A 27,645-nucleotide genomic window follows, 5' to 3' on the forward strand; every position below is an offset into this window, starting at 1 on the left:
ATCATGACCATGAAGCTATTGGATAGTCCTAAAATCTCAACTGGCCCAATGTGGTCCTAGGCCCACAGCAATGTGGTTGACTCTGAACTGTCCTAGCAGGCCACTCTCTTACAAAGAAAGCATAAGGATATTTCAACCAGTTGGAGCTCCTGGCCTTGACCTAGGTCCTGGATGCAACAAAAGTACATCCTGTCTTATTAATCCTGCAAAATTCTCCTCGCCCACATCTGGGGACTTCTGCCAAAATTGGGAGAGCTGTTTCACAGACTAGTCAAACAATAGCCCAATGTTAAATTATTAAATTATACTTTCTGGCCAGTCCTAATATTTCCTCATGAAGACTCGTGAAATTATAGGCAAAGAATTCTTCTGTTGATTACCATCCTTCCTCAGTTGACGGACTAGTACTCCATGGAACACTGCCTGGGAGAAGCACCAAGGGGAACAAGGGAACAGAATGTAGTTTAAGTGGGGCATTTCATTGTCCATTACCAAGAGTAGCACTACTATTGAGGAAGCTGGCTGAGTCCCAAAGCTGCCAAACTGGCTCTATAACATGTGATGAGATAATCAACATGAAGGAAAAAAAACTTTTCTTACTAATGTACTTGTTCCAAATGATCTTTTCAGTCTGTATTGGTAACATTACCCTGTGGACAGTCCTGGTAAAGGTGAGTCCAATCTTTGTACTGCAGTGATTTGCTCTAATTTAGTGGTGTACTTATGACACTATCACCCCTTTTCTTGCCATCAAAACAGTGTTAATGTATTTAAGTGTGAGTTTTAATGGATAGTCCTATTGATGCAAGTATTGGTAACATCACCAACTGCAAGTTCTCCTCCAAGCCACTCACCATCCTGACTTGGAAATATATTGCCATTCTTTCAGTGTCCCTGGGTGTAAATCCTTGAACCACCTCCATAACTGCCCTGCAAGTGCCTATACGCCATGAGGACTGCAGTGCATCACCATTACCTAACAAGTACAATTAGAGATGGATAGTAAATACTGGCCTTGTCAATGACATCCATATCCCAAGATTGAATACATTTAAAAGCATCTCTGCTTCTCTATCTCTTTCACCTCCAATATGCTGCTTAAAATGTTGTCCCTGACTAAGCCTGCGTTCTAATATTTCTCTATGTGACCAACGTATGCAAACTTAGTCAGAACTCTCTTCGGAAACATTTTGGGACAATTTACTATGTTAAAGGCACCATTGAATGGAAGCTGTTGTTACTGATGGAGAAATATGAAAATGGATCAAAATAGTATGTAAAGTACACTTTGCAGTCTTTTTTCTTTATTCATTTGTGGGATGGGGGCATTGTGGGATGGTCAGTATTTATTACCCATCCCTAGTTGCCCTTGAGAAGGTGGTGGTGAGCTGCCTTCTTGAACTACTGCAGTTCAACTGCTGTGGGTTAACCCACAATGCCGTTAGGGAGAGAATTCCGGGATTTTGACCCAGCCATGGTGAAGCCACAGTGTCTAACTCAATGACTCGTCTCTGGTAAATATGAACGTTGCTGATCTCCTCTTGTGTTGAAATCAGAAACAGACATGAAGGTGACAATTGGAAGCCACCCACCCTGCACTGAGACTGAAGCCAGCCGTCTCTGGTTTGATGTTTTCAAGAAAGACCTTTATATCTGCGATGGGAAGACTTGGGTGTCAATCTTACAAGGTAATGCAATAATATCATTAAGGTAGAGATGGATTGTTTGTAGTGCCACCCCTCAGTGAAGTTGTTAATGAATAAATAGAATACATAAAGAAAGAAAGTCACATTTGTATGAACCTCAGCATGGCTCATTACGGTCAATGAGATTTTTTTTACTCAGTCATTGAAACAGGGCACAATAAGCTCCCACAAACAGTAATATGATAATTGCCAAGTGACCTGCTTTTGCAATGTTGATTGGTCAGGACTCCAGTGTTAACTCCCTTGCTATTCTTTAAAATTGTGCTATGGGATCTTCTCCCTCCACTTGAGAGGATAGAATCATAGATTCCTTACAGTGTGGAAACAATCTCTTCAGCTCAACAAGTCCACACCAACCTTCCGAAGAGTAACCCATGCAGACCCATTCCCCTACCCTATTATCCTGTACTTACCCCTGACTAATGCACCTAACCTACACATCCCTGAACATTATGGCAATTTAGCATGGCCAGTTCACCTACCCTGCATGTCTTTGGATTGTGGGAGGAAACCTGAGCACCCCAGAGGAAACCCAACAGACACGGGGAGAATGTACCGTCACCCAACGGTAGAATCAAGTGCAATACCCTGGTGCTGTGAGACAGCAGTGCTAACCACTGAGCTACCATGCCAGATAGATGGGACCTTTTTTCTTAACAATTCATCTCTGACTGTACACCCCTGCCTCAGGACTACACTGGAGTGTCAACCCAGATTAGAACCTTCTGGAGAGGCACTTTGACCCACAATATTGTAACTCAGCGTTCAGGGTTCAAGTAGTGAGTCACGCTAATTCAGAGTGCATCAGTGCTGAACGGTTCTGTCTTCCATGTGCACCAATAATCAGATAAAGGTCTCTGAGTGTTGAATAAATTATCCCCTCCCCACACAACACATCCACACACACCCACTCTCTTTCTGTATCACACACACACACACACCAACTCTCTCTAACGCACACAAACACATGCACACATATGCACCCACTCTATCTCTCTCTCACACACATACACACACACCCTCTCTCTCACACACACTCACACACATTTACACATATACTCACACACATACTTTTTGCTGAATCTTTTTCTCAAATTTGATTTGAGGAAGAGGGAATCAAAAACTGGTTCCCTTCTAAGTCACTTACCATGCTGATTTAGAAGTATTTCCTTTCACTATCTCTGAGTCAAAATCCAAAAAGTTCCTGTCTAACAGGACTGTGGATTTATGTACAAAACCAAGGACTGCAATGGTCTCAAGGAAAACAGCTCTGAGAACGATTGTGGATCAGCAATAAATTTGGGCCTCACCAACACCATCCATAAACAGTGAACAAGTTTTTAATAAAGATCACAATAGCTTTTGCTATCAAAGTGTTTTTTTTTGTCAGGTGTAGTTCAGTTCAAAGCATTTGTGCCTCAAGAACATGGGCTTCAAGGTTCCAGTTAAGTGTATGAGTAAAAAAATTCAAGACTGACACCCCAGTGCAGTATTGCAATGTCAGAGGTGCTGTCTTTCCAATGAGATATTAAACCAGTGCTCTGTCTGCCTGGTTGAGTCAATGTAAAAGATCGCATGGCACTATTTCACAAGAGGAGCAGGAGATCATCCTCCATATCCAAATCAATATTTATCCCTCAGTCAACATCAGGAAAGACAGATGATCTGCCCATGATCATATTGCTGTTTGTGGGAGCTAGTTGCATGTAATTTACATTTCCTATATCACGGTCGATGGAAGATGGAGCTGGAAAAAGCACAGCAGGTCAAGCAGCATCAGAAGAGCAGGAGAATTGATGTTTCAGGCAGGACCCTTCATTGAGACTGATACGTCATCAGCATCTGCAGTCCTCACTATTTTCAATTTCCTATTTCACAACATTAAATATACTTCAAAAGTACTTAATTGGATGGAAAGTGCTATATTAATGCAATTATTATTTGTTATCTAAAAAAAAGACCATTTGTGATCTTACCATAAACAAAATTTCAAAAGTACACAAATGTCTTTGATTCATGGGGTCTTTGTTAAACTGAAATTTAACAAATTTCCAATTGAATTCACTAAATATCTGGAATTAAGAGTCTAATGATGACCATAAAACCATTGTTGATTATTGGAAAAAAAAACCCATCTGGCTCATTAATGTCCTTTAGGGAAGGAAGCTGCCATCCTTACCCGGTGTGGCCTACATGTGACTTCAGACCCACAGCAGTGTGGCTGACTCTTAACTGCCCCCTGGGATGGGCAATAAATGCTGTCCCAGACAGTGAGGCCCTCATCCTGTGAATTAATTTGGAAAAAAATTTGAAATAAGGTGGAACAAGGGAAAGGCTATTCAAGCCAAGAGGCACAGTTCCATCGTGAGTTCAAACATATCCATCTACTCTCCCAAGGAGATCAATCAAACCATCATCCAATCTTCAGACTCAGATTATTCAATTCCCTTGTGTCCATGACTCAACTTTAGTTTGTTTCAATTGATCTTTCTTCATTCCAAGTCAGGAAGCAAGCTATTCCATAGATTGCTCATTTATTTATATTTGTTTATGTTTATTGTTTATTCGTCTCTGTTTCCCTATAACCTCTTTGGACTTGTCCCTACCTCTGGGTCAGAAGGCCCAGGTTCACTCCCATTTGCTCCAGAGGTATGTCGTAATGCATTTGAACAGGTTAGTTAAAAATATATGCTCCAGAAGCCATCAGTCATATTCCCCTCCAATATTCAAGCCAATTGCCATTTTAATGAACCAATTGGTGCCACATTGGCTATTTTTGCTAAGACCTTTTCCTTGCACCACTCTCATTTAAAAAAAAAAGCATCTTCACTTCCCAAAACTTGATTGAAGCCCGACAAATGTTACATTTATGGACTGAAGTTTGATGATCATATTATATGTAGTCTGGCACTTACTTAAAAAGCAACCCCACCTTTCATGGCTTTGCATCTTCTGTAATATCATAAAATATCCCAAGGTGTTTCTCTGGAGTGTTATCACAAAAAAAACCTTCAGGAGATCTTGGGACAAGTGACCAAAGGCTTGATTAATGAAAAGGAATGAAAGAGAGGACCAGCATGTGGAAAGGCAAAAGCTTTTCGGGATAACACTCCAGACAGCTAGAGGTACGGACAGCCATGTTGGATCATGGCAATTAAAGAAAGTGTAAGGGGTCAGAATTATGGGAAATGCAGAATCTCTGAACCTCGGACGTTAACAGGGATAGGCCAGTCTGAAGCTGAGAAGCAATTTGAAGACAGCAGCCAGGATTTTAGCGGCGAGACATTCCTCTCCCAGAAACTGGATTAAGTCAATCAGCACAGAGATGATGGGTGAACTGTCTTAAGACAGTTCGTGGTTTCAGGGAAAGTCTTACAAAACAGTGACACAGACTCCATGCCTATCACTCAGAAAAATACAACTACAAATTGCACTTCAAACCAAATCGTGCTTGGCATGTATACAGTCAGCAGGAACCTCAATGCACATCTCTCCACAGTCTCTATTAAGAGGCAGTAGACATGCTTACAAAACTAGTAACATGGTTAACAGCATGTCAAGACCCATCTATGTCAATGCAGATTACTAACAATGAGCGAAGAGATTGACACAAATTGGGCAGTCCGCCAAATCCTAAGAATGATTACTTTTGGATTGTTAAATGATTTCAGAAATCAGCCTGAGGAACTTAAGACGTTACCATTGGCCTTAACGTTTTGAAATAGCCATACAAATAGAAGCTTCCAGCTGCACCACACACGCAGAAACAGCAGCAACTTATTAGTGTGGCTTAGAAACCCGGGTTCAAAAGCAGATGATTTCATTTGTGGATAGAATGGGGATCTTTTGGTGACAGAGTAACGTCTGTCTGCTTCAGGAGCAGTCTGGGTCATTACAGACATAGAAATAAATAAAATATAAATAAATAAATAAAACACATATCAGTCTCCTGCTCGAAAGGTCAATTTTTAACCTTTCACGGACAGAATAAAGAGCCACTCAAAGCTTGACATTTTTGCAAATGCTTTGTTCATCCTTAAAGGTGCCAGTTTTAGCTCAAAGGGTCAGAATAATAAAGTGCCCACCTCAACCAGGCTGGCAGGTGGGAAAGGGTTGGTGCAAAATGGAATGGGATGGCATTGCCCATTGCCTTCCCACCTCCTTTGGTACAATAAATGCTGTGGGTTAGGTGTCAAGTTGAACTCCTGGCTTTTTAAATTAGCCGCTGCTAATTTAAACCATTTCCCCCTTCCCCAGCTTCCTGAATATACGCATACCTCCCCTCTCTACCAGCTTGCAGGGAACTTCCTGACTGGCCCTCCTGAGGCAGCTTCAGTTACCTCATAATCTGGGATGCCTGCAATCCCAGCAGTGTCCACAGCCAGTGGTGGCACCAGTAGAATCAGAAACATAGAACCCTTACAGTGTGGAAACAGGCCATTTGGCCCAACACACATCCACACCTACCATCCAAAGAGTAACCCACCCCATTCCCCTACCCTATTACTCTACATTTACCCCTGACTAATGCACCTAACCCACATTATCCCTTAACGCTTTGGGCAATTTAGCATGGCCATTTCACCTAACCTGCATATTTTTTGGATTGTGGGAGGAAACCAGAGCACCCAGAGGAAACCCATGCAGACACAGGGAGAATGTGCAAACTCCACACAGATAGTCGAACCCAGCAGTTTAACCACTGAGCCACTATAGGACTGGAGGATCATTAGTTAGCTGGCACCTTTTGGAGGTGGGACATATTCTCTCCACAACCTCAAGAATCTAATTGGCTGAACGTGAGCCACACATTATTGAGTCATAGCTTCCCAGGCCAGAGGTGGCAGGCTAACCCCCTGAGTCACCAACTGAGGACCCAGAGCCATCAATTCTGCTTAAAATTCAGCCCCCTGAGCCCTCAGGTTGTGGGATCAAACCTTATTCTGGAGGTTGTAGAATGTTAATCCAGGCTGACACTCCGCTGTTGCAACTCAGAGTATGCTGAATGATTCGGGATGCCGGCTTTCAGATGAAACTCCATGTCTCCTCCCAAGCTGCCAATTTTCTGGAAACAAGGTGAGTTTTCACCAGTATTCCAACATTCATCCCTCTGCCAACTTCCTGAAGGTTAGATTTTCTGGCCACTAACATGTTAGTCTTTGTGGGGTCTTGTTGTGTGCAATATGGCTGCCATGTTTCCGCAATGCAACAAATTAAAAAGTGCTTTATTGGCTGTAAAACGCTGTTAGGGGTCCCGAGGTCATGACAAGTTGCACAAACACAAAACGTTCTTTCATACTTTGGACTCTCCTAGAAATAGTGGCTAATGTTGGTCAAGAGCACCATCACGTTTCCTGCTTTCCCATCATCGCTGCATTCAACACCCTGAATTAGTTGAACGACACAGGACAGTTGGTACTGGACTCATTGATGATCTGACATCCCCGCCTCCTCACCGCCCCCACCCCACACCCCCCACCCACCCCTCCCCCACACCCCCCATGTTTTCTTCTTTCATTCCCCAGCTAAGGAGAGACTCGACTATGTGGAGAACTATCAAAATCTGGTGACCAACTCCGAAACACTAGATGTGGAGATCTTTGAAATCCCAAACATTGGACTCTTTGCCGCCACAGCCAATAGGAAGCCCCAGCCAGGTTCAACGATCTTCAAGTGGTTGAATGGGAGGTTTGAGCCATATCAGAACATCACAACTTATGAAGCCCAAGCCTGGAAACACTTCTCCATTGGCCCTGAGGTAGGCTGGGAAAAGGATAAATGGTATGTTTTCAGATTTCAGAAAGTATGGGCACGGTGAAGAAATGAAATTGCCTTCATTGACAAACTTCAACTGTCGGTGCTTAATGTGCTTGTGCACATGAGCATTAACTGACTTGGTTTCATTACTTTAACCTGGCCACAATGTTAGGACAGGTCTCGGCACAATCATAGAATAGTTACAAATCAACAGGCGGCCATTCAGTCCTTTCTGTCCGTGCCAGCTCTCTACAAGACCAACTCCTACTTCATAAAATCCCTACAGTGTGGAAACAGGCCCTTCGGCCCAACAAGGGCACACCCACCCTCTGAAAAGTATCCTATCCAAAGCTATTTCCCTAACCTATTACTCTATATTTACCCTGACTAATGCAACTAACCTATACATCTATGAACACTATAGGCAATTTAGCATGGGCAATTCACCTAACCTGCACATCTTTGGATTGTGGGAGCAAACCCATGCATACATGGGGAGAATGTGCAAACGCCACATAGACAGTCGCCCGAGGCTGGAATTGAACCCAGGTCCTTGGCGCTGTGAGGCAGCTGTGCTAACCACTGAGCCTCCATACTTGCCACAAACTCTTCCTCTACATTCTATTTCGAAGCTCAGTACTTTGAGTATAGGAGTTGGGAAATCATGTTGTTGTACAGGATATTGGTGAGGCCTATTCTAGAATACTGTGTCCAATTCTGGTCACCCAGTTATGGGAAGGATATGATTAAGCTGGAGAGGGTTCAGAAGAGATTTCCCAGGATGTTGCCGTGTATGGAAGGTTGAGTTATAAAGTAAGGCTGGATAGTCTGAGACTTTGTCCACTGGAACCCAAGAGGTTAAGAGGCAAATTGATAGAAGTTTGTAAAATAATCAGAGGTATAGATAAGAGTTAATGGGAGTTGTCTTTTCCCTAGGATGGGGGATTTCAAGACTAGGGGTCGCATTTTTTAAGATGAGAGGAGAGAGATTTAAAAAGACGTAAGAGACAACACATTTACACAGAGGGTGGTTTGCGTGTGGAATGAGCTTCCTGAGGAAATGGTGGATGTGGGTACAGTTACAGTGTTTAAAAGACATTTGGCTGGGTACATGAATAGGAAAAGCTTGGTGGGATATGGGCCAGGAGCAGGCAGGTGGAATGAGTTTAGTTAGTGTTCCTGTTCAGCGTAGGTTGGTTGGACCGAAGGGCCCTTTGCCATATGACTCTGACTCCATGAAAGACATGGTTCAATCTGCCTCCACCACGTTCTCGGTCATAGATTGGGTTAGCTCTGAGCTGTGTCAAATCATTAGGTTGGAGTTTATTTTTTATTTGCTCACTTAGATGTTGGTTTTGCTGGCCATTGCCCAACCCTAACTGTCCCTGATCAAAGCATTGTTGTTCCAGTGAGTACACACTTAGATTCGCTCTATCACTGTATACATGGGATAAAAGAAGGGCAAGAGTTCTGCAGGGCTAAATCTCTGATTAACATGGAAACTTTCTAATAAAGGCTTTTCCAAGATGTACATTTTGACTGTGGGAATGGAAGTGAGCCCGAGAATCTCACAGGGACCCATTCCCCTATCTTGCACACTATTGATCCTCTGTGTCCTCTTAGGTTTTCCTGGCCGTGGCCAATTTTGAAAAGAATGAACGGAACCAGGAGTATTCAGTCATCTACAGATGGAGCAAGAGGAGGCTGCGGTTTGTTCTGTACCAGAGACTACCAACTCACAGTGCCCGTGACTGGGAGGCCTTCCAGATCAATGGGGAGACTTACCTCGCTGTGGCCAATCATCGTGAAGGTACACTCTTCAGAATCATGTGTTGCTAGCTGCCAGCTCCTCTCTCCCTCGATTGAGACAGTCAGTAGACGAATACGATTGTGTTGCAGTTGTCTAAATCTAGAATGAAACCCCATCTTGACTGCTCTCTGTCCAGTTTTGGACTCCACACTACAGGAGTGAGAGGACTGACCTTGGATGGGCAAGTGAAAATTCTCCAGAATGATGTTGAAAGGCTAAATTATGTATACAGGTTACACAGGCTAGGCTTGTATTCCCTCGAGTATGGAAACGTTTTCTAATCTCCGAGATGTTAATACACACCTCTGAAGTATGGGCAGCATGGTGGCTCAGTGCTGAGCACAGTTCCACAGTCCAAATATGTGCAGGTTAGGTGGATTGGCCATGGGAAATACAGGGTTACAGGAATGGGGATGGGTCTGGTTGGCATGCTCTTTGGAGGGTCGGTGTGGACTCGATGGGCTGAATGGCTTGCATCCATACTGTAGGGATTCTATGATTCATAAGGAGGATTTGAACCCAGAGCTGCTGGCTCAGGGGTAGGGACACTACCACTGCACCAGAAGAGTCCTCACGAAGTATGGAAGATTAAAGAGTGCTCCGATTAAGAAGTTGTTCATGTTAATTTTAAATCTGAGACACGTAGATTTTTGATAAGCAAAGGTGGTTAGTGAAATGGGCCAAAGGCAGGTGTATGGAGTTGGGCCACAGATTGGACATAATCTCATTGAATGGTGGAACAGGCTTGAGGGGCTGAATTCCCTACTCCTGTTCCTAAGCTGATTAAAGGATTTGATGGAGTAAATAAGGAGAAACTGTTTTCTCTTGTGATTGATGCATCCACAACAAGGAAGAATACCCTTAACACTAGAGCCAGGTCATTCAGGGGTGATGTCAGGAAGAACGCCTACATTAAAGGTGGTTGAAGTCTGGAGTGCTCTCCCCTAAAAACGCTCATGAGGCTTCGAGCGGGGGGACAAAGTGAGTTGAAATTTTCAAAACTGAGATCAATGGATTTTTGTTTGACCAGCATGCTGAGGGATGTCGGACCAAGCGAAGTGAATAAGGCTAAGATGCAGGTCAGTCTCAGTGTAAACTGAGTGAAAGTCTGACTGGTCTCCTCCTACAATGTACTGGATGTACAGAATACATTCGAAGAAGCTGTCTCCTCACAGAGAGAGAGAGAGAGAGAGACTGATGTCAGAGGGAGGCCAATTCTTCTTGCACTCACCTTTCAATAAAAGCAATGGATCCACATCTGCACTCAGAATCTCAGGCTGTGCAATGCAGGGAACAGGGTTGAACCTGACTGATATATTGATGCAGCAGAGGTAGACACCTGCAAGATCTGGCATGGGTCCAGGGTGGTCAGGGCCTGTTCAGACTGCACATGCATTTATTTAGAGACCTGTTGGAGCCGTAAGCCAGCTTACTTAACTCTTTTTACACGGTGTTCAAGCTAAAAGTTCCGAAATGCCCACGACTGGTTCAAGTTCTCTCCCACCGACCGAAAAGATCGTGAAGGTTGTAAACAGAGGAAAGTCGCCCCGTGAGGTTTTCCTACTGGGAGCATGTCAATTCATCTTTCAGTTTGGCATGTGTGCGTGTGTAATAATTGGAGTGCATCTGTCAGGACAGGCATTCTCAAAGTGATCTTCCCCAGTGAGACCACCCATAAGAGCCCAATGTCAGCAATTTGTTGACAGGATTCAGGTTGGGATTTGAACATTGCGTGCTGTCTTCCCCCCTCCCCCATAAGGCGATCTCCGAGAGATCCCTTCAGCACGTGTGCCCTCGCGTCTATTTAGTGCTGGCTGGTGATCAAATTACCTGAAAGGCAGGAAAGCAACCTGGAGTGCTTTCGATGGTTGTGGATCCCAGTTTACTCTGTCTGTTGAAAGTGCCAGATGGAATGTGTGGGCTCTCCTCGGGTCTTTCAGGAGATCACCCCCATCTCTCAGGAAGCGACCTGTGCAGCAGGAAGCCCTGTGTCAGTTGGCTTGTCAGCCAGTTTGCAATGCAGAGTAACACCAACAGCGTGGGTTCAATCCCCACACCAGCTGAGGTTACCATATAGGACTTTTCTTCTCAACTCTTCCCCTGCCTGAGGTGTGGTGACCCCCTCTCTCAGGAGAGAGCAGCCCTCTGGTGTGGTAGGGCTACTGCATCTGCCATGCATTTGCCCATTCACTTAACTTGCCCAAATCGCCCCAAAACCTCTTTACATCCTCCTGACCAATCACAATTTCACCTAGTTTGCGGTGGCAGTTGCTCAGTGGTTAGCACTGCTGCCTCCCAGCGCCGGGTTCGATTCCAGCCTCGGGCAACTGTTTGTGTGGACTTTGCATGTTCTCCTTGTGTCCGCCTGGGTTTCCTCCGGGTGCTCCAGTTTCCTGCCGCATTCCAAAGATGTGCAGGTTAGATGGATTAGCCATGGGAAATGCGGGGTTACAGAGACAGGGTGGGGGTCTGGATCTGGGTGGGACACTCTTCAGAGTGTCAGTGCAGACTCGATAGGCCAAATGGCCTCTTTCCGCACTGTGGTGCTTATGTGATTCTGTAGTCGCAGGTTCAAACCCTAGTTTGGTCCCATTGAAGTTGGTTCTTGCCCTACTTCGGAATAATCAGGAAAGAAAATGTCAGATTATACATTCATGAGGCAGAGAAAGGAAGACTTTGACATATGACCTTTACGGTGTCCCAAAGTGTGCAGGAGTTACACCCAATTCTTGAGTTTAATCTACCCGAATACTACGATTTCCAAGTAAGGGGTGAAAGGGAGGCTCACTAAATCCCTTTGGAAACGTGGATGTTGTCTATGATTTGTCCTTTCCATTTGGCATCTTTATTCATACAGATAAATGAATTGGGAGCAAGAGTTGACTATTACCCTTGAGTGTGCTCTTTGTTGGTGGTTTGATGTTTTGAAAAGGCAGTGCCTCAGAGTGTCCAGTTCAAGCCATGTCTGCGGGGCTCCATTTTTTTCCCAGAATATTATGTATATTTTTGGTGGACTCACCAACGGGTACTGGGTACAAAAGGGATGTGCATAATAATTTGTGTTGATGTAGTGTCTTTAATGTAATTAAATGTCCCAAGGTAAACTGTTCAGTGATCTTCCGTATTAGACTTTTCTGAAAGGACATCATTAATATTTCATTCAGAAAGACCAGGGGCCATCTATTGCAATTGTTGATTCATTATAGAATTTGCTGGTGTCCTATTGGATGACGACTTAGACATTGTTCTTCAGAACCATGCAGACAAAAGGCAAAAGACAATTTAGTATGGCTGCTGTTTGTTGATGCTACCCCTTGGCAACACCAAGCTAAAAGATACTGACAGGAGCAACATGCATGCAATGGCACCCACTGCTACCTCACCACCACCAGCTGTCTCAACCACGCCACTACCTTTGTGGGAAATGCAGGTTTACCATAATTGAGTGTTGGGGATGGTCTGGATGGGATGGCTTTGGAGGGCTGGTGTGGTCTTGATGGGCCAAATGGCTGGCTTCCACACTGCAGGGATTTTACAAGCTTGAGCTAGACCTTTGACATGATAACCTACCCGTCACCAAAACCACCTAATTTCATCACTTTAGCATCGACCATTTTCAAACCTGGCTTGCAATCGAGGAAATTGGTTAAGTGATTTGGGAAAGAGATGTTCTGTTACGTTTTCCTTGTAAAAATAAAAATCTAGCCACAGGAATTTAGGAACTCAGCCTCAGGAACGCTGTTGCAGGAATGGAGTACAGGCAGTCCTCTTCTTAAGTCTGTTTGTGAGTTGATTTGGACACATGTTGGAACACAGTGCATGACAATATAACATAGCTGTTCATAAGTATAGGAAATGGTAATGTGGTGGATCTTTAAAATTACACCCTGTGTGGATCACCTTCTTAAGTACAACTGTTCGTAAGTCAGACATTTGTGAATAGAGGACATCCTGTATAATGTGGGAAAATGTGAACTTGCCTATTTTGGCAGGAAGAATAAAGAAAAAGGGTATTTTCTAAATAGTGAGAGATTGCATAGTACTGACATAGAGAGGGATCTGGGTGTCCTAATGTATGAGTCACTAAAAGGTGTTGGTACAGCCAGAATTAGGAAAGCTAAATAAAATGTTATCATTTATCATGAAGCCAGCTAAATCCAGAAATAGGGACATTATGCTTCAGTCAGAAAAGGCATTGGTGAGACCTCATCTGGACTACTGTGTACAGTGTTTGTCGTCATACTTAAAGAAGAATGTAAATGTGTTGGATGCAGTTCAGAGAAATGAGGTTGTCTTTGGCTTGTGTTTGCTGGAGCTTACAAAAGTAAAAGGCAACTCAATTGAAACATATAACTCCTTGAGTGGTCTTGACAGAGTGGATGCAGATCATATGTTTCTCTGTAGGAGAATCCAGAACTCGGCCGTCACTGTTTGATAAATCAGTGGCGGTCCATTTTAAATACAGATGAGACAATTTCTTTTTCCAAATGTCGTGAGTCTTTTGAATGCTCCTCCTGAAAAGGTAGAAGCACAGTCCTTGAATATTTTTAAGGCAAAGGTGGATAGATACTTAATAGGCAAGGTGAGGGGGGAGGTAATGAAAGGTTAGCAGGGGCAAGTAGGAATGCAATTTTGAGGATACAATCTTATTGAATGTGGAGCAGCAGTGAGAGGCTGAATGATCTACCACTGCTCTTAATTCAGGTGTCTTGAGGCTTCCGTATGTAACGTTGATTTCTCAGATCACACCATGGGCTGTGGGCTAATAGGTTTTTAGTTCAAAACCAGACAGTCGTGTAGTTATGAGTGACGTAACATTCCAGATATTTGCACACTGGATATGGTAATATTTGCACCTTCATATTATTGAATTTATGGCTTAAATAGTTTCTTTAAAACGACAAAATAGGTACAGAATTCCATTCTATTTCATTTATTCATTCATGTGGTGCAAGTGTCACTAGTAAGGCAAGCATGTGTTGCCTACTCCAATTGCACATGGGCTGAGTGGGCAGTTAAGAGTCAGTCACATTGCTGTGTGTCTGGAGTTATATATAGGCCAATTCGGGTAAGGACAGCAAACTTCCTTTGCTAAATGACGTTTGTGAATCAAGTGGATCTTTACAACAAGTGGGGCGGCACGGTGGCTCAGTGGTTAGCACTGCTGCCTCACAGCGCCAGGGACCCGGGTTCAATTCCCGACTGGGGCAACTGTGCGGAGTTTGCATATTCTCCCCGCGTCTGCATGGGTTTCCCCCGGGTGCTCCGGTTTCCTCCCACAGTCCAAAGATATGCAGGTTATTGCATATATTTAGCAGGATATGCTAAATTGCCCGTAGTGTTAGGTGAAGGGATAAATATAGGAGAATGGGTCTAGGTGGGTTGCTCTTCGGAGGGTCGGTGTGGACTTGTTGGGCCGATTGGCCTGTTTCCACACTGTAGGGAATCTAACCTAACAATTAATGATAGTTTCAATGTCACCCCCATGAATGACACTAGCTTTCAGTTCCAGATTTATTAAGTTTGTTTAAATTCCTTGAAATTTGAACCCATGTCCACCAGAGCATTAACTTGGAGCTCTGGCTTAAAGAATAGTATAAGAATAGAATAGAATATCCTTTGTTGTCACCTATACTCAAGTACAGAAGTACAGGAGTACAGTGAAAAGTTTTACAATGTTATGGTGCCATCTTAGGTACAAGTACCTAGGTATGAATTTTACATATAGAAAGAGGAATAAAAAAAAGTAGTTGCATTACTTTACAGAAATGAGACATAGTTAGAAGGATAGTCATTACAGTCAAATACAGAGGAACTAGCTGGCATTCAATTATCTGAATTTTGGATTATCTGAACAAGATCACAAAGTCCCAATGCATGGCTAAACTATGTTATCCAGCATTCGATTATCTGGCATTCAATTAACTGAACGAAGGCCCATGGCCTTTAGATAATCGAGGTTCCCCTGTAAACAGATTACACGCAAACATTACACTGCAGTAGCTGAGCTCAGGGACTTCCACACACAGTCTGACCATCCACACCAGACCCCAGTCCAACAACTGTCCAGTAACATCACCACTGGATCATGTTTTCCCACAGAAGGACAGGGGAATTCTTTCTGATCTCCCCAGTCAATAATTATCCCTCTATCAACATCCAGAAAACAGATCATCCAGTCACTATCACAATGCTGTTGTGTGGCATCTTGCTGTGTGAAAATTGGCTGCTACATTTCCCACATCATAACAAATGACTACAGTTGCAAACAAGCACCACCGTGTCCATTCCTGGCTGCCCAGTTATAGGAAGGATATTATTAAAGGTGGAGAAGGTTCAGGAGAGGTTTAATAAGATACTGCCTGGTATGGAAGTTATGAAGAAAGGCTGGGATGTTTTTCACTGGAAGGTTGAGAGGTGACCTTATGGAAGTTTATAAAATAATGAAGGGTATAGATAGGGTTGATGGTAGTTGCCTTTTCCCCAAGGATGAGATATTTCATGGCTGGGGGCACATTTTTAAGGGGAGAGTAGAGAGATTTAAAAAAGACATGAGAAGCAATTTTTTACACAGATGTGGTTCACATATGGAATGAACTTCCTGAGGAAGTAGCGGATATGGGTACGATTACAATATTTGATAAAGTTAAAAATCACACAACACCAGGTTATAGTCCAACAGGTTTAATTGGAAGCACACTAGCTTTTGGAGCGACGCTCCTTTGTCGGGTGGTTGTGTGGACACAATCACCTGATGAAGGAGAGGCGCTCCAAAAGCTAGTGCTTCCAATTAAACCTGTTGAACTATAACCTGGTGTTGTGTGATTTTTAACTTTGTACACCCCAGTCCAACACCGGCATCTCCAAATCATAACATTTGGTAAGTACATGAATAAGAAATGTTTGGAGGGATATGGGCCAAGCGCAGGCAGGTGGGACTAGTTTAATTTGGGATAATGGTCAGTATGGACTGGTAGGACCGAAAGGTCTGTTTCTGTGCTGTATGACTCGATGACTATGGATCGATGACTTCATTGCGTCATGCTTTGTGACGTGTTAAAGTTAGATTAAGCTGCTGCAGGTATAAAAGCTTCCCTTTCTTGAGATAAATGGTCAAAACTGTCAGACTCTGACAACAATTGAATTCATGTGGATTTTGTAAAGACAGAGTGAGGATTAAAAGCTTTGAATCAGGCCCTTGAATCCAGGCTGCCTGGGTCTATCAAAGAAATACTCGTGTTTAGATGACATGACACAATGATGCAGAACTTCTAAAATAATTGCTAACCTTTCAGGGAAATACTTGCATAGCGTTGCACACTAGACAATGTATTGCAGAACAGCAAGTCAGAACAAAAGCTGGAAAAAGTCTTTGAATGCTTTGCTTATGCCAACCCTCAGTGTTCTTTCTGTTGCTTTTTTTTGAGACTGTTGGAGAGGCAATGAGGTGGTCTGTGGAGGCAGTGGGGGATCAGCCTTCGTTGGTATTCTGTTGAAATAAATATTGAAACTGTTGACAGGACGAGTTGACAGGGTAGATTCAGAGACGCACATGCAAGCAAATCACAAATCACAATCGTTCTCAATTTCAGCTTCAGGCTGAGGGGCTTAAATAATTAAATCAATACCACTGCAGAGAAAGACATGCCTTTTGTCTTGCGTTCATCAAGACAAATGCATCAGTGCCAAAATTCAAAAGACAATAGTTTATTTGGTGTTCGTGTGTCTTTCCCGATGAGTGCAAGTTGAAAACTCCCAGCAACGTTTCTCTGTTCAGCAAGATTTAGGTTTTGTACTACCAAGCGACTATAATTAAATCAGTCTCAAGCAGGGGAGGAATCAAGTCAAACTGAATATTACCTTTTTGTTTTTATATTAAAAGTTAGATGAACAATGCCATAACAGACGACAACAATTTGTTAGCTAGACATTGAGACTGCATAATAAAATATCCACTTGAACAGCTGATTCCGAATTGTGTCATTGCTAACATTTTCAAATCAATTTTTAAATATGTTGCTTCGTGTGTTTTTGCCCTTCTTCTGCAAACTGATTTTCTTGTTTTATTTCCTCTAAATCTCCAATTTCCATTAAGTTTATAGAGACAGGGTGGTTAAAAAGGCACTTGGCATGCTTGCCTTCATTGCTCAGTCCCTTCGGTATTGGAGTTGGGATGACATGTTGAGGTTGTACAGGACATTGATGAGGCCTCTTCTGGATTACTGTGTCCAGTTCTGGTCACTCTGTTATAGGAAGGATGCTATTAAGCTGGAGAGGGTTCAGAACAGATTTACCAGGATGTTGCCGGGTATGGAAGGTTTGAGTTAGAAAGAAAGGCTGGATAGCCTGGGATATTTTTCACTGGAGCACAGGAGGTTGTGAGGCGACCTTGTAGAAGTTTGTTAAATAACAAGGGGTATGGATAGAGTTAGTGGTAGTTGTCTATTCCCTAGGATAGGGATTTCTAGACCGGGGGATCTATTTATAAGGTGAGAGGAGAGAGATTTAAAAAAGAAATGAGGGGTGGTTCGCATGTGGAATGAGGAAGTAGCAGATTTGGGTACAATTACAATGTTTAAAAGACATTTGCATAAGTACATGAATAGGAAAGGTTTGGAGGGATATGGACCAGGAGCAGGCAGGTGGAACTAGGTTAGTTTGGGATTATGTTCAGTATGGACTGGTTGGACCAAATGGTCTGTTTCTATGCTGCATGACTCTATAAGGCATTCCTCTTCATCTCGATTCTCACATGGAATGAGACATGTAATCACAGGCTGCAGCCACATATATTCACAGCCATAGTTGTACTTGGGGCCATATATGCACTTGCATACGCATATTCAGCAACCACCAGCTTCGGTTGTGTACTATCAGTTACAGCTCCTCATTCTTGTGTCTGACTCAGAAGGCCATGGATTCAAAGTTCCACTCCAAGACTTGTGCACAGAATCCAGGCTTCTGCTCCTGTGTGGTACTGGGGGAGCACTGCACTGCCTAGAAAAGCAGTCTTCTGGAGAAGACATTAAACTGAGACCCTGCTTCCCCTCTGAGGTGGATGTAAAAGATCCCATGGTCCTCATTGAAACTGAGCAAGGCAATTATCATTGGCAACCTGCCAATGTTTATCCCTTAAACCAATATGTATGAAAGATTAATTGGGTTGCCATTTATTTCATTGCCCTGTGTGGAATCCTGCTGCTCTCAAATTGTCTCCTATAGTTTCCACATTATATAACAGTGACGGCACTTCTAAAGTACTTTGCTGCCTGTAAAGTGTGCTGTGATTGTCAGAGGTAAGACACAAGCTCATTTCTTTCTCCTTGGCCACAGGCTGTTGGTCTGCTGGGGGAATGTAGTCACTGTGTATTGCTCTGCTGTAGGTGTCTGTGGACACGACCCCGTTAGTTTGCTTAGTGAGGAACGGGGTTATGTTCTGGTATCTGACTGGGTTTATTTCTACCTTTTAAGGAAACAATCACAACATTGACAGCATCATTTACAAGTGGAACCCCAACGCCCGTATGTTTGAAAGGAACCAGACCATCCCAACCTCGGGAGCCTATGATTGGGAATTCTTTACGATCGGACCCTATTCCTTTTTGGTGGTGGCGAACACCTTCAATGGGACATCAACCCGGATCTACTCTCGGATTTACATCCAGCTGGGAGGAATGTTCCGACTTTTCCAGTCAATCCCAGTAAGTATCCAAGAAGAAGCTGCTGGGAGTCTGCAAGCAAGCACAGAGAATCTTAGCAGCCTCTGCGGAGAGAGGAACAGAGTTAACATTTCAAATCTCTTCAGAATGGAAAAGGGCTGGAACATTGTGGTTTTATGCCGTTGACAACTTTAATGCTGCTCCGCTCCCCCTTCCCCCTCTGTTAACAGCATAAATTCCATCATTTTCCATCCCCTTTCAGTTCTGAAGAGTCGTATCTGTTTTGAAACATTAATGCTGTTTCTCTCTCCAAAGATACTGTCAGACCTGCTGAGTTTCTTTAGCATTTTCTCTTTATGTTTCTCCTCCATTCATTTAAGTTGTCACAAGACCTCACAAGATGAGGAAATAAGAGCAGACATTTGCATTTATAAAGCATCCTAACCCGTCATGGGAAATAGCAATGGGAAGAGACCATACAGTCCCTCAAATCTGTTCCATTATTTAATGAGATTATAGATGATCTGTGTCTAAAGTCCATTTAATCTGTTACTCGGGAACACATCAGAAACCATCACAGGGAATGCTTTACTTTGAAATGGGGTCTTCATTCTCACGAGTGAAAATAAAACACACCTGTCTAATACACAAGATTTCACAGGTATCACTGTAACCACTGCACTGTGCACAAACCAGGATAGTATATGGATGTTTTTTTTTCTGCAGTGGTTGTTTCAGAGAGTAGATAAGGGTCAACCTTATTGGTGTGGACCTGGACATCTCTTTCAGGCCCGACCCTGCAAGGTTGGCAAATTTCCTCCCACAGAGAGAATGGAATGGGTTAAATACAATTCAGTAGTTTTGTGATTATTAATGAGATTGGCATTCTGTTTCAGATTTGGTGGCTCATTGAATCTAAACCCCACCCCTCAATGAGTACCCATATGTGATGTCAATGAACTCTGTGTAGTCTCATTGTGAACCCTCACATAATTGACTAACAAAAGAATGCCGTGCAATTACACAGTGACTAATCCTCACCAATATCAGGTTTGGGTAGAATCCAACCTCAGTGCAGATGAATTATGAAAATGTGGCTTATGTGTGTATCTTTGTAAACATTAAATCAACGTGAAATTGATTTCTCCACCTTCTTCCTCTCCATCTATCTATCAGCGTTAACTTACTTCCAATTCACTTGATTCCCTTTCCTTCACTGCTACATATTTATTCTGCATAATATTTACATGCTGCCCTCTCACCTTAGTCTTTCTCCTGACTTTTCTGCAATTTTTTTCCCTCTTTCTCTAATCAATTATTTTTATTCACTCTGGGATGTCTAATGGAAAGCCTCACCAGGTTTTTTCATTAATATGCTCAAGCTGATGATTAACAATCTCAGTGCTTCTGCACATGTCAGTCGCTTTGTTAAGTGTAAGTTTCTCCTTTCTCTGCAGATGTGCTTTCACAGCAGGATCCCTCATGCCTAAGACTATCCTATTTCTAATGAGTGCCCCTTTCACTTGCCCAAACTCACAGATATGATCACATCTGGGCCAATCATCCTCTTTTTCCTTCAGCAAACCGTTCGTACATTACGTTAGTAGAGGTTAAAAAGTGCATTTTCAAATTTCTCCTTTCTGGCTCCTCCACCTCTATATTAAATCTAGGCTGCAAAAAGTTATATTGCATACGTTCACCAACTTTCACTGATACCACAACTATTCATCTTATTTACTCATCTTTTTAAAACGATAATTCTGTACCTATTCATATTTTTCTACTAATAGTAGGGAAAAACATCTAATTCTGTTGTATTCTGGGTAATCCAAGATGGAGGATGGGAAAAGTTTCTGGCTGTAACAGGCTGCTTCTTTTTTGAGGTATTTTAGTTGTTGGAGGTGATTTCCTTGAATTCCAGGAGCAGCAGTTACTGTTTTATATGTTGCATTGTTTTGGAACCTTGGAGAAAGAAAAAGTCAAAACAACTGCACTTTTAAAAGGGAGAGGAATAGACAAAGGGAGCACATGGTGAGGTCAGTGCAGGAGAGAGAGAAAGAGAGACAGAGAAAGAAACCCGCACTGCTAACTGACACAGCAATGAACCCACACCATTACTATCTTTGCTGTTTGAATTCATGTATCTCTGGACATCGGAGTATGTCTAAATGGTGGAGGCTGGTACAACTGCAACATTTGAAAGGCATCTGGATGGAGATAACAATAAGAAGGGTTTGGAGGGATATGGGCTGGGTGCTAGCAGGTGGGACTAGACTGGGTTGGGATAACTGGCCGGCATGGACGAGTTGGACCGAAGGGTCTGTTTCCGTGCTGCACATCTCTATGACTCTAAGTTTCCTTTTATTTCCATTACAGTGGGGACTGGAAAACGCAGGGCCATTTTGACCTGGCTAATACCTGCAGTGGCAGACTGCTGCATTTATTTTGTTTCCTTGCTGTTTCTTTCAGTAGCAGCCTTCCTTAACAGCTGTAGAAATTCACACATTTTTCAGCTGCACCATTCCTGACATCACTTTTTTTAACAAGTGTTTAATGTCTGCACCCAAATGAGTGCATCCCAAGGCACTTACAACAGAGGTAACGGTCTCATGTCTGTGGATACTCCAACTAAGATCTGTACATGATCTTACCAGCCTGTGCCAACACTGTATTCACCCTGTAGCCTTTTTCAGATATCTGTATTCTTGCAATTCCTATCAGTGCTGCCCATGTCTTCAACCATCTCGATGTTAAACTCTGGAATTCTCTCTCCAAATCTCCGCCCATGTATTCCTTTTGACCTCCTTATGAGTCTCAACATCAAGTTTTCTGTGGCTGTGCTCCAGTAGAGAAGCTTAGGATCTTTTTCTGTGTTCAAGGCTATATATGAATGCAGGTTCTGATCTGTGGTGGGTTTTGGGAGGAATGAATTTCCAGTGCTGGGTGTCGGTTAGTTCAGTTGGCTAGACAGTTGTTTTACAACGTAGAGTGATGCCAGCAACGTGGGCTCAATCCCCCTGCTGGCTGAGGTTGTCATGATGGTCTTGTGTTCTCAACCTCTCCCTTCACCTGAGGCATGGTGACTTTCAGGTTAAAACACCACCAATCATCTCTCTCTTTCTCTCTCTCTCTCTCTCTCTCTCTCTCACACACACGCACACACGCACAGGAGAAAGCTATAGGGTAGGGAAAATTTCAAGATGTAAATAAAGTTGATCGCTAAATAAGCGTCATCTTGAGGCCACTGTTTACAAATGACTGACAATTCAGCACAATCTTGAAGATGCTGTGTGTACAAAATATTTACATTACTTAAACCCTCAGGACTTGCAGGATTAGTTACACCTTGTTACAAGCAAATCAGATTTCATTTTCTGAGCCAAATGGTTTCACAATCTAAGCAGAAGGAGACATAAAGATTGCTCACGCTTTGTATCGATTTCAAGGGCAGACAGGATTGTCACCATGTGGCAGTATCAGAGAGCAGAGTTGACAGGCAGCCTTCACATCATAGAGCTTTCCTTCTTTTCAACTGCTCATTGCTATCGATTCATTGCTGTGTCTCCTGGAACAACATCACTTGGCAAGTGCCTTCTCTGCTGTTCAGAACTAACCAATGTTTTCTGTCCCGCCTTGGAAACAGTGGGGATATCATTAGCGATAACAGATAATTGGTCAATCTTGCCTGAATGCCTGATTGAGGAGGGTATTAATCAGTTCAGTGTGTAGCAGCTTCCTGAGGGAAAGACTGACAGATGTCAATTAATGTACAGCCACCTCTTTGAGAAACACCAGTCAGTGTATTGATATCTCCCAGAAAAATCTCAGTGTACATTTTGTTATTGACCAGACCAGATCCCCTCAAAATATTTTCAGAAGATAGCCTAGACCCTAATTTTTTTCCTTATTTTAAAAGTAGAAATAAAATGCATGTTCCAGATGTGATGTGACTGGTCAAACTACTCGATGTTAAGCGAAACACAATTTATTTAAGCACTATCGTTAAAATATAAACAAAAGGAAGAGGAATTTAGAATAACTTAACTATCGGAAAACTGAACAGAATGGTAAATACGATAACTATTACGAATTAACTGCTCCAATATAGTAACATCCATAAACACGCCGTTGGCAAAAAGGCAAATTCAGGCTCAGATTCTCAAATGCAAATCTCCACTCTGGGAGGAAGGAACATCAGGGGGATTTTCCGAAGAAGTAGCAGCTAGGAATTATTTGCTGAGGCTTCCAACTCTTCTAAGACTGCAAACGGCTTCTGGTGCTACTGAGAAAATCAAATCCCGGAAATCCTGATCAACGAGAGCTGGCCACACCCATTCAGGCTGTTAAAAAAAATCTCACAGCCTCCTAAGCTGTTTACTTAAGTCATCTTCAAATAGTCGGTTCTTCACCTCTGCCTTACAACCTCTCTTCAAAAACACCTGGGATAAAATAACTTCTACAGTGACGATGAGGAGGCGCCAGTTTTGGACTTGGGTGGACAAATTTAAAAATCTCACAACACCAAGTTATAGTCCAAGGTTTCTTTGGAAGTACTAGCTACCTGATAAAGGAGCAGTGCTCTGAAAGCTGGTACTTCCATATAAATGAGTTAGACTATAACCTGGTGTTGTGTGATTTTTAACTTTGTCCTTCTAAAGTGACAGCATTGTCACAAGATATCCATCAGAAATACCTCAAGCAATGTATTGATATCTCCCAGAGAAATCTCAGTCAGTGTACATATATCTCACTAAGAAATGCCAGTCAATGTATAAAATGTTTTCTGGATAAATCCCAGTCAGTATATAGGTATCTCCCAAAGAACTCTCAGTCAGTGTACAGATATTCCCCGGAAAAATCCCAGTCCTCAAGACTCAAGCCGAGGTTAATTTGATATAAAGTGAAGTTTTGCCTATGTACATTACAAGAGCTCACCCAATAGTTTTAATAGTTATTAATACTAAAACTAACATAAGAAAATATATCTGGATTTGGAAATGACAAGTTAAATTGTTGACATCATCTTGTCTGGAGAAAAGAATTCTTTTGGAATAGCTTCACTCTGTGTCGACAACCCATCTGAGGACACCGAAATATCCCTGGGCAATAGACTGAGAGATACAAGCAGCTGACACAAGTAAACGATGATACCTAACAGGAATTGTCTTGTCATATTCCCTTTTTGTCATGCTTCTTTCTGGTTGGAAAGTCCCAGTCCCCGTTCTCTATGAAAATGTGAGAACGTCGTTCAGTCCCTCAGGCCTGCTCCAGTATTCACTCAATCATGTCTCTATCTACCTGCCTCAATTACATATTCCATTAATGACTTCACCTAATAGAAAACAATCAATCTCAGTCTTAGAAATTCCAATTGGTTTTCACCCACCCTAACAGCCGGTCAGGGACAGGGGGTTAGGGGAAATTCCACATTTCCACAGTTCTTTTTGCAAAGAGAAAAATGTTCGAATTCCACAACCGTGTGGTCTGGTGCAAATATAAAATGTAGATATGCATTTGTTCTGGACTCTGCCTCCAGGCAGAATAGTTTTTCTCTACCTATCAATTTCTGAATCAATTTAAACATCTTGATCAGATTACCCCCTCCAGATTTCTGAACTCAAGGGATTACAAACCCAATCCAATCAACCTACCCTTATGATTTAAATATTTAAGCCCCTCTGGATCAGTCAGCTGTATCTGTGCTGTGTCCCAATTAAGATCCAAATTTTGTTCCTTAGGTGTAGAGTCCCTACAATGTGGAAGCAGGCCATTCAGCCCATCGAGTCTAAACCAATGTTTCAAAGAGCATCCCACCCTGACCCACCCTCTTCCTGTAACCCTGCATTTCCCATGGCTAGTCCACCGAGTCTGCCTATCCCTGGACACTACGGGAAGTTCAGCATGGCCAGTCCACCTACCCTGCACATCTTTGGATTGTGGGAGGAAACCAGGACACCCAAAGGAAACCCACGCAGACATGGGGAGAATGTGCAAATCCACACAGACAGTCGTCTGAGGTGGGAATTGAACCTGGGCCCCTGGCGCTGTGAGGCAGCAGTATGAACCACTGCGTCATCGTGCTGCCCTATATGTAGTGTTCAAAATTGAATGCAATGACTCCAGGTCAGGTTTGACCAATGTTTTATACAACAAAACATTATTTTCTCACTTTTGAATTCGAACTTTATGAAGATAGCTGCCAGGGACTGTGTCCTGGCGGATGTTTTGCCAATGGATTCCCTATTTCTGACTAATTGTGAGCATTATTTTAATGAATTTGGTTGTCTCTCCATACCAGCACCACACAACCCACCACTCTAGGTTTACTGGGTGGTCTGTCTTTTTCTTTGTAGACAGGTCTGACCCACAGTGCCATAACTTCCACCAAATCCAGCCCAGCCAGAATGGGGATCAAACTCTTTGCATTGGCGCCAATCCGATCAGATATCCAGTCATTTGGCCCCCAAAGGGTCTGAGTTACTTTGACAACATACACTTTGATATGTGTGTGCAGTCCAGAGCTATGGATAGCAATGTGGGAGGTTCCAAATCCTTTCCATCATCATCATCACAGCAGCTGACTCAATATCTCTCCTATTCTTACTGACTGACACATCAATGAGTGGAAGGATTTGCAAGTATTCCCCCTGTTTGGTTGGTTTGTCAACACACCTTCTGTGGTTGTTAAGTCCTGAAGTGGGTCTTGGAATCAGAGGCACAGACATTACCCTGTGTGCCACTGAGACCTCCCCTAAGCAGCTACGTGGTCACTTCATGTTGCTGTACCCGTCATTCAGACTGGGATAGTTATCCAGCACAAAACAACAGAAGGCAAGCTCTATTTCCATTGTGATAGTGGGCGATGGATGATACAACACTGTCTGTGTGGAGTTTGCACATTCTCCCCATGTCTGCGTGGGTTTCCTCCAGGTGCTCCGGTTTCCTCCCACAGTCCAAAAAGATGTGCAGCTTAGGTGAATTGGCCGTGCTAAATGGCCCGTAGTGTTAGGTGTAGGGGAATGGGTCTGGGTGGGATGCTCTTTGGTGGATCGGTGTGGACTTGTTGGGCCGAAGGGCCTGTTTCCACACTGTAAGTAATCTAAAAAAAATCTAAAAAGAAAAGGTTACTGAAATAAATCCACAGAGGGTGGTATCCCATTGTCAAGTCACCCTTTATTTACTCATGGAGAGTCCTTGACACTGATCCAGCTCCCTCAGAGCCAGCTCTCAGAGTCAACAGAACCTCTGACACTCCTTTTTTTTTCTTTTCTTTTGTTTTTCCCCCACACTATTGCCTAACAGTGGGAGACACGCCTATTTATATCTGTCAACCAAGGCTCTCCAATTGGACCAGATTAACAGCTGTACCCAGGGAACTCATATTCTATGATGTCCAGCTGGCTGGCCTCATTATAATGACTACAGTTGCATTTCTGTAGTGCCTTTCGTGATCTCAGGATGTCCCAAAGCGTATTCGAACTAACAACTTTCATTTGAAGTGATACTACTGTCAGATAGCAGCAGCCATTTTGTGCACAGAAAAATCCCTCAAACCATAATGTAACGATAAATAAACATTCTCGGCATGGATATTGGCCAGTTTTTTTTTTGTAAAAGCACCAGGAGATCTTTCTGAGAGGGTAGAAATGGCATCACATGTGAGTCTGCATCTCCAACAGTGCAGCATTGGTAAGTCAGCCTTGGTTATGTAGGTGACTGTCTGCAGTGGGAGAACTCACAGCCAGTTGAATTTACAGGCAGGTGAGCTATTGGTCTTGCTTGTATCCAAATTTTTTGGATCAGCTAGATTCTGCATTCCTGTAGCTAAGCACAGTCTGATTTTAACTTCAACCTCCAAAGATATGTAGCTTGTATCTCGTATTAGAGCATTCCAGGGTGTGAAACAGGGGCATTATCAGAAATGCTTCCCAAACCTCTTCCCTCTATGACCCCATTCTGAAGCTTGGAAATTGTCATGGCAACTCAGTGAGAGTGGAGATGGGAGCGGGGTGCATGTTGGCAGATAGAAATCTATGAGAATGCGGTCTGTTCGGGGGGCACAGTGGTGAAAACTTGGTCAGGGCTCCATCGTAGCTATTGCAACCTTCTGTGGGCGGCACGGTGGCACAGTGGTTAGCACTGCTGCCTCACAGCGCCAGAGACCCGGGTTCAATTCCTGCCTCAGGCGACTCTCTGTGTGGAGTTTGCACATTCTCCCCATGTCTGCGTGGGTTTCCTCCGGGTGCTCCGGTTTCCTCCCACACTCCAAAGATGTGCTGGTCAGGTGAATTGGCCATGCTAAATTGCCCGTACTGTTAGGTAAGGGGTAGATGTAGGGGTATGGGTGGGTTGCGCTTCAGCGGGTGCGGTGTGGACTTATTGGGCCGAAGGGCCTGTTTCCACACTGTAAGTAATCTAATCTAATCTAATCTAATCAAACTTGCAACTGACAACACTTAATGAGGTCCAAAGCCCCACTTTGGGAAGTCCTGAAGCAGAATGTAGCAGACAGGTAGCGGTAATAATATTCCTAGGTAACCTAAATCTAATTCAAATGGATTACAGAGTCACAGAGTCATAGAGGTAAATAGCATGGACACAGACCCTTCGGTCCAATTTGTCCATGCCGACCAGATATCCTTAACCTAATCTAGTCCCATTTGCCAGCACTTGTCCCATATTCCTCTAAAACCTCCTTATCCATATACCCATC

General features: G+C 43.2%; 1 protein-coding gene across 2 annotated transcripts in view; it reads left to right on the top strand.

Annotated features, from left to right (window-relative positions):
* LOC140481888 (thrombospondin-type laminin G domain and EAR repeat-containing protein-like) overlaps positions 1 to 27,645 on the top strand; it is a 92,555-nt gene that overhangs the window by 46,971 nt on the left and 17,939 nt on the right. For both annotated transcript variants that reach the window (XM_072578516.1, XM_072578515.1), the window contains exons 6-9: positions 1,557 to 1,688; positions 7,232 to 7,464; positions 9,087 to 9,273; positions 18,745 to 18,974. In XM_072578516.1, the coding sequence (XP_072434617.1) occupies positions 1,557 to 1,688; positions 7,232 to 7,464; positions 9,087 to 9,273; positions 18,745 to 18,974 (782 nt within the window). The remainder of the gene's footprint in view (positions 1 to 1,556; positions 1,689 to 7,231; positions 7,465 to 9,086; positions 9,274 to 18,744; positions 18,975 to 27,645) is intronic.

This window comes from Chiloscyllium punctatum, chromosome 10 (genome assembly GCF_047496795.1).
Source record: "Chiloscyllium punctatum isolate Juve2018m chromosome 10, sChiPun1.3, whole genome shotgun sequence".
Taxonomy (NCBI): domain Eukaryota; kingdom Metazoa; phylum Chordata; class Chondrichthyes; order Orectolobiformes; family Hemiscylliidae; genus Chiloscyllium; species Chiloscyllium punctatum.